The sequence below is a fragment of the Bombina bombina genome, chromosome 8 (assembly GCF_027579735.1).
Source record: "Bombina bombina isolate aBomBom1 chromosome 8, aBomBom1.pri, whole genome shotgun sequence".
In the NCBI taxonomy this organism is placed as follows: domain Eukaryota; kingdom Metazoa; phylum Chordata; class Amphibia; order Anura; family Bombinatoridae; genus Bombina; species Bombina bombina.
The window spans coordinates 162,796,990-162,805,435 of NC_069506.1; the positions used below are offsets into that span (position 1 = coordinate 162,796,990).

At 34.0% G+C, this 8,446-nt stretch overlaps 1 protein-coding gene across 1 annotated transcript in view; it reads left to right on the forward strand.

Moving 5' to 3' along the window:
- Positions 1-2,936, forward strand: part of GRIN2D (glutamate ionotropic receptor NMDA type subunit 2D) — a 666,498-nt gene extending 663,562 nt beyond the window's left edge. Inside the window, 1 exon segment of the mRNA XM_053690671.1 lies at positions 1,420-2,936. Coding sequence (XP_053546646.1) covers positions 1,420-2,913 — 1,494 coding nt within the window. The 3' untranslated portion in view covers positions 2,914-2,936.
- Positions 2,937-8,446: the final 5,510 nt, after the last annotated feature.

Consider the following 8,446-nt stretch of genomic DNA (forward strand, 5'->3'; position numbering starts at 1 on the left):
GCAAGATAAAAATAGGCACATGAAGTATTGACATGCACTCACAATATATCTTTCTTACAGAAAAATGTCTATTTTAAGATTTTCATACAAAAGTCTCATCAATTATGACGTCAATAAAAATAGTAATCTGCATATCTGGACATTAAAGCAAGCATAAGCCTTTGCAAAGAAAGTTAATCCTATTGTCTTGAAAATATGTAGGACTTTCTTTTACTATAATTCAATGGATGCTCTGTCAAGGCCACATTTTGTTTACAGTTTTTTATGTTATGAAATGGATATCATTTGCTAAACTGACAAACAGTTCTCCGTATCTTAATATAGTATTATCCAGCTAGTGGGCATTTAGCTGCATCTAGCATATTAGATTTTGTTTTTTTGTTTTTGTTTTTTTAATCTCCAAAACAGATTTTCCCTTTTATTTATGATTTATGTGGGCAAACCTAACAGGATTTTGTAGAACATATATTGTAAAATTCCCATTAAAGTAGGGATGATAATGTAAACTTGATACTTGAATGAGCGATAAGGTTTTTTCCTTTCCAATTAAATAATAGCATGATTTCTTTTTAAATTAAAATAAACTACTTCAAATACCTTCTATCTGTCTGCTTACCATAGCTTTTATATTTATTTGACTATGACTGTATGTATAATGTTGTTGCTTTAATATTTATTTAACTAAGTGCCAAATTACAAGTGGAGCGCTAAATATTGCTTGCGTGCAAGCGATATTAGCTCTCCACTGAGTAATACTAGCCCACGCAAATTGTTGCTGGTAATACAAGTTAAGCACAATGCGAACGTGAGGCACTTTTCAGTGCTGTTTTTCCTAACACCCCAATCCCTCTTACTGCACCCCCAAAATACTGCCTATTGCAGTTATTTTATTATAAAAAATAAAAATCGTTACATTTTTATTTTTTAATAAAATAAACTACACTGTATTTTGGGGGCCTTTGGGGCATATTTATAAAATTAACCAGAGATCTGATCTCTGGTTAATTTTATAAGCTCTAATTGCTACAACAAGCTTGCAGTAGCAATAACCAGCCACTTGTAATGGACAAATTTGCCAGATTGCATGCACACGATAAATTAGCCTTCCACTTGTAATCTAGCCCTAATTCGTTATTGTGATTTTCATGACAGATAATCTAAAATATATTTTGTTCTTGTATTTTAATACTAAAAATCAGTAAACTATACTGGATGATACATATATAAGCTGATCTTTCAGTTTTAATATTTTGTTTTTAAGACTATTATACATAAATGTATTCATGTTGTAGATTGAATTTATTTAGATACCATTTAAGTGCAGCTGCTGTTTATAGAATACAATAACTGTTCACATGTAAAAGCATATTCCTTCATAAATAATTACATGGCACTTATATTTTCTCTTTCTGTTTTTAGGGCATGTACAGCTGCTGTAGTGCTGAAGATCCCAAGGCCATAGACCAACAACTTCCTACCTTGAACCACTGTTATCCACCTCAAAGGATACCAGCTTTAACCAACACTGCAGTCCCACCTCCATTACCTCAAGCACCATTACCATGTTCTAACTTTTTGCCGAGAGAGAGACGTGTCGTGGAAAGGTGGCGCCATGCACGGAGCCCAAATTGTTATAAAGATATGTACACACCAACACGTTCTGTTCATGACCCCAACAACAAGAATGCTCCACCTCGACATACCCATAAAAGCCCATTCTCTGATGGTTTTCATCGGTATTATGGTCCTATTGAGCCTGAGGGTCTTTCAGATCATTTGGTTGAATCTGGACAAGCTTATGGAAAAGACAAAAAGATGGGTCCTTGCCCAATGTCACCTCCATCTCAAAGGGAGCACTTTTTGGAAAATCCTCCTTCATATTTTGCCATAGTTCGTGAAAAAGATGCTCCTGAGCCACCAGGATGGCAGTCAAAAATATCAAGGGGGCTTTATGAGAACTATCAATCAGGAAAGGAGAGGACAACAAAGTCCACTGGTGGAGCACGGGGTAGTAGAACACCTGAAACAGCAGCTAAGAAGTTTGATCACTTAGGAAGTAGCTACCAGTCAAAGGGCACCTGTGAAATGGAATGTGAAGTTTATAGTGGTGGAGGTCCCAGTAGTAGTAACAACCGGCCAAACAAGGCTAGTGTGGAGGTTTTTGATGGAAACCATTATGGTGGTCATACAAGATTCACATATGAAGATGAACGAAGCTGTGGGAGGGATTGTCATCATCACAGGGATGAAATTGAAATGGAGTCTAAACCTCTACTGCACAAAAAGAGTAATCGCTCTCACATGTGCAGGAGTCACTCTCATCCTTTGGTCATGAGTGCTAGCCAAAGTAAATATGCAGATCTTTCTGATTCTGATTCAGATGTTTGTGAGAGGGAACCACCTTGTGTGAAAACAGAAATGGGACACAACTGTTGGTATTCTCCAAACTACTTCTGCACATATCCTTCTCGGGATCGTCAAGCATCATCAACACCTCACAAACCAATGAGATACTGGTCTGTTGATAAGCTGGGCAAGTATCGACAATTAAGTAAAGAATATCTTCCAGGCACATGTCATGGCTCTTGTTATTGTAATAGCTTGGAAATGTTGCAGCCTCACTGCCACAAAGAGCCACGATACTTCAGCTGTTCAGATGAAAAACTGGAAAGAAGGATGGACTGGGAGCACTCACGTGGTGGTCATTGTTCTTACCTTCATCATCATCACCATTCCTGTGATATAGCACCCATCCATCCCACCTCCCGCAGTCTGGAGGACCTCAGTAGATGCCACTTAAGATGTCACAGACAAATCTTCTCACCAGAATGTCAGCCTAGGTCAAGCCACAGTGGAACACTTTATAAAAGAAGGGGATCTGCACATTTCTCTAGTTTAGAATCAGAGGTATGACCAGAAAAGTATCCAACTTATTACATAACCACATATATTTAGAGTTGTGGGAATATATATTATATAAGTTGAAACCAAAACTTCTTATACATTCGGCAACAGAGTGGTTTACTCTTGTCATATGTTGCCCATCCTGTTTGACTATAAATTTAAACTACCAGTTTTTCCTACTAAATACCAAGGAAATTTTGTGTTACATTGTAAGGAAAGTGCAGCTTTGAATTAACTGTAGATGCTGAGAGCTGACCTTACATTTTAATCCTACTGGCTGGACCAGCAGAAGGACACATTTTAAATTATCTGATGGAAAGAGCCACTATTTGCGTTAAAGAATAATCTGCTCCTTGAGCCCTAACAAATCATACCCAAGGCACTGAGTTTGATGGATATCCTGCAGAGGTCATCTTCAAAGATTCATATCTGCCAAGTTTAAAGGTCCAGTTAACTGTGGTAGGGATATGATCATGTCCTATACAGACTAGGAGTGCAAGAAGTAGAGAGAGTGGAAGAGCAGATCTATGGACACTATTCGCCTCTTCTGCTTTTACCTTTGAGGAAATGTTAAGGGCTTATTTAGACATTTATAACACTTTTAAGCACACTGCAATAGATACATTAATAGTTGTGACTAGATAAAATTAGTATACTTATATATTTAATTAGTAATCGTATTCCTAGAGATTTTGTTTTCACTATTACTTAGCCAAGATGAAGAAAAGCCTTGGGCTGCTTGTGCTTCTTAGCTTCTAAGCAGAGATTTTAATGTACAATATAAAAATCAAATATAAGAAATACATCTGTTAGCTGTAAACTTTTTTTTATTCTTTTTTTTAATTATTTTGGAGACAAAACTGTGATATAAATATATGAAAAGCTAAATTGTGAGCCCCAAGTTGTTCAATTGTTTTGCTTTAAAAATTATTTGAAAACTATAGAATTCACTTGAAAACAGCAAGTTTAAAAAAAGAGCATAAACTTAAAAGTTAATAACCAGACTGAAGGCTAGTTACAAAATAGTAACTCCAATGCTGATTTTTTTCTTTTACTGTGTATGTTTGTTGGTCCCATCCAAGGAGAGCCATGTCATTTTTAAAGCTATTGGAATTTCAGGTAACTTGCCTATTTTTTAATCTTGTAGCACTAAGCCCTTTAGCTATCTGTAAAAGACTGAGCCTGCACAATGCATAGCACATATCTCCAGTGAAAACTCATTGGTGCACATAGAACCTGTCTGTGCTACATTTAAATCCATCATTGTGAGCTTTGCCCTATTTAAATATTGTAAAGGCACCAGATGTTGCAACAGTCACCCATTAAGATTTTACTTATCATTACGATGTAAGTATAAAACAATACAGCTCTTAATGTTCAACACTCAAAACACATGAACATAAAGCTTCTCTAGTACCAACCAAATTGTAAATGTGTGCTATATAATACAACTTGCTGCTCTTTATAGCTCTATTTCAGCTTATTATCCATCTAGCACTGTGACCCTTAAGTGCCACACAATGCTAAACAAAACGCATTTCAAACACATTTATTAATATTTTTTTTAGATTAGAGGAAACAATGAGGCATCATTCATCTATTGTCATGTTACAAAATTCATACTAACTAGAAATATGCAGCTAATCTGCTTTCCATGATTTAGAATTCATATTTCTTAACACCATCCAAATAACTATAAACTGCAAATGATTTAAAGGGATATGAAACCCAAAATGTTGCTTTTATAGTTCAAATAGAACATACAATTTGAAACAACTTTCCAATTTACTTCTATTATCAAGTTTTGCTTCATTCTATTAATATCCTGTGTTGAATTAGCAGCTAAGCGCTACTGAGAGGTAGATGAACGCATCGAGCGAGCCAATTAGAAGAGGCATATATATGCCGCCACCAATCAGCAGCTAGTTCCCAGTAGTGCATTGTTGCTGTTATACCTACCTAGGTATGTTTTTCAATAAAGGATACCAAGAGAATGAGGCAAATTAGATAACAGAAATACATTGTGGAATGTTGTTTAAAATTGCAAGATCTATCTGAATCATGAAAGAAAAAAAATAGGTTCCCAATAAAAATTGGTTTTCATATCTGTTTAAACATGTTGAAATCAAATGTAAGGTGAGTACTAGACTACCTTTCAAAATTAAAAATGTTGTCATTGAATTCAAATGTTTAATTTACTGGGAATTAAAGGAAAGTATTAATGGTCATATAAATTTATGATTCTTAACCCAATGTTCCAACTGTATAGACAATCAATCAAATTGTGTACCACCATTTACCATTGTAAATTCCAGATATCATCAAAACAATGACATTTTTTTAACAATGGGTTTTCAGGATGTTTCATGAGTAAATAAAATGGAGCAAGTCTTTTGACTAATGTAAACCTCCCTTTAATGGAATTGCTCTTGAAATAATGATATATACAATTTGGAGCAAGAGGATCTCAAGCAGGCTAAAGTGGTTGTTTTGCTTTGCATTTCTGTATTGCTTGATTTTCTTTTAAAAGCAGATAGAGTGTAAAATTTACTAGGTAATAATAATAGCCCTAGTTAAAGGTTTTGTTTTGTTTGTTTGTTTTGTGTGAATGCTGTGTTTTATCGCATGCTCCCTAGAGAGGTCAAAAAGTAACATTTGGAACCTAGCTTTTCAAAAGGCTGCAAATGGCCTATACAAGCTACATTATTTCATTTGCAACACTTGCATGGTTACATCATTTGATTGTTGGACTCTAGGGAGCATAGGACAAGCACAATTGTACACAAAGGCAAAAGATGTTTAAATGTCATTTTAGAAACAAACAAAGGTTATGTAATAAGCTGTATTGTTATTTTTTAATAGTACAATTTAGACTAAAAAAGGCTAACTTTTCATACACCTGTTTAAAATTAAAATCACTACAAAATTAAGAAAATACAGTAGTTGTACAGCTATTTAAACCTAACAAATGCTACTTCTTAACTGTCCACAATTGGGTCTTGTAAGAAACGTTTGAGTCAAACAGCTCAATAGATTTGCTTGAATGGCAGGAACCGTATTCAAGATGGCTTCCTTTGAAAAAAAAAAGTGATTAACTGTCAACTATTTGGCCTATAGAAGACCAAACCAGACTGATTAACTACAGAATCAAAGATTAGGGCAGTTTGCTTATATGATACCCAAAGGTAACATCATTAACATTTTACAAAACTAAAGGTATTTTTGTATTAATAAAAATCCATTATCTTATATAGAAGAATGTAGAAATCTGAAAAGGGAAGTTTTAAAAATGTATATTTGTGCATGATTTAAAGTGACAGTAAACATCTTTATACAATTCCTAAATATTAAAAGTAAAACAACTATTATAATTTAGTTATTTATTTTGCCTATTTTCCTGTAATTTAAGTCTGAAAATGGTGGATTTCCTAGCTCTCAAAAATGGTATGCCTTCAAATCCTAAACTTGCCAATAGCTCTCCCTAATTTGCAGTTTGTGGCAAGCAACTCCATCTACAGACTCACATATAGACTTTCTCCCCCAAGTAAGAAAAGAAGTGTGTGGAAATACAATTGCAGCAAACAAGGTTGTTATCTTTTCTAATGCAGATCAGGCTACAAGTGTTTACTGTTCCTTTAAACATAAATATATATAGGAAGGTCATAGAGAGCCAACGATGACCACAGTTCACTGCATATGTCTAAAATGGACATAAACTGTGCAATTTTTAGGTGATGTCATGATCACATAGCTTTTTGAACATTTTCTGAAAACAGGATAGTTTATAAACAGAGAAAATGAGAACCATAGGCTAATATCCTATTGCAGGCAGTTAATGATTTTCTTATTTAGGGTGCTGTATCAGACTCCACACTGAAATGTCATAGGCCTAAAATATGAAAAGCTTAGTTACATAGTACTGCAATATAAGACAAACAGTCCATCAAGTTCAACCTTTAGAAAACCACTGTGAATCCTGTTGTATAGTAAATAAACTGTTATGGGAACAGACCTTAAGACATTTAACACAACCATTCATGACCATGAATTCTGTTCTGCTTTAGCCAAAAAAATATATCTAAGCCCTTTTTAAAGTTATTTACTGTATTTGCAGTCACTACCTCCTCAGGCAAATAGTTCAACAGTTTAATTTCTTTTACAGATTAAATCTCCCTTCTTCTAGCCTTAAAGTGTAACCTCTCGTCACAAATATATATATATTTATTTTTAAAATAGTGCTACTGCCAAATCTATGTATGGATGGAACATGTCTATATTTATATAAAGCAATCATATCACCTCTAATGTGCCTATTTTCTAGAGTAAACAGATCAGTTAGCTAATATCTCCTCTTAGCTTAAATACTCTATTCTGCTTAGTGATTGTATAGCTGTTCTCTAAACATTTTCCATTTTTGCAATATCCTTTTTTAAATGGTCCACAAAACTGCTTTTCATACTGAAAGTAAAATCTTTTCAGGAATTTGTATAAGGACAGGATAATGTTTCCTTCATCCGCATCCTTGACCCCTTTAATAGATGCTGACATACCATTTGTCTTGGGTGCTGCTACCTGGGTTTGAATCCTACCTTTTAGGTTATATGCAAATAATGCTAAGATCTTTCCCACTAGTGTTTAGCTAAATATTCTCCATTTTATGTAAAAGGTAGCATTCTTAATTTTGCTTCCAAAATGTGAAATCTTACATTTATTAGTGTTAAACATCATTTGTCATTTACAAGCTCAATTCTTGCTAATCTACTTAAAGCAACTTATATCCTACTCTACCCTATTTCGTTACACAATTTATTATACTCTATAAAGGGAGAAATGTTGTTATCTAATCCTTCCTTTAAGTCATTTATATAAAAAAAAAAAGATGTCTCAATTGTTCAGAAGGCTCAGCACTTGTATCCTAGGAATAAAGACATTCTACCAGCGTACACTTTAATTAATAATAGAGTTTGCCAATTTTTACCAATCATGTGATGAAAAGTACACTTGCTGCAGTTCCAAAAACGATGAACTTAGCCAGAAAGCTTCTCTGCAGCCACAACATCAAAGTGCATGAGTGGTGGCTTTGGATAATTCAGAAGAAACAATGTTGGCTGTGTTAACAACAAAGAACAAGACAATGGGTGACTTTAAAGTGCTGCTAAATTACAGAAAAACAGATAACAATCAGAATATAATCAGAAGAATGTATAGATAAAATGTATTATTACCCAAACAATATTTGTGTCAATATTACTGCTAGTTGTAGCAATGCACATAAAAAAACACATCATGGAAAATCCTAATATACATTTAAGGAAGAGTGAGTTAATAATTAAATCATATGTAAAATGACTAATGTGATACCTTGTAAGAAACAGACTTAGTTTGAAATTTGGGTATTGAGATGGATGAAAAAAAGGAGTCAATTTGGTATGTTTTTATTACAGTTAAATTTATTGTTGTGGCTAGTGAAATATAGTTAGAAGAGTACATTTGTAGTTCAACAAGAGAATAATGCATAAGATTTAGTTGTTCTACGCATTCC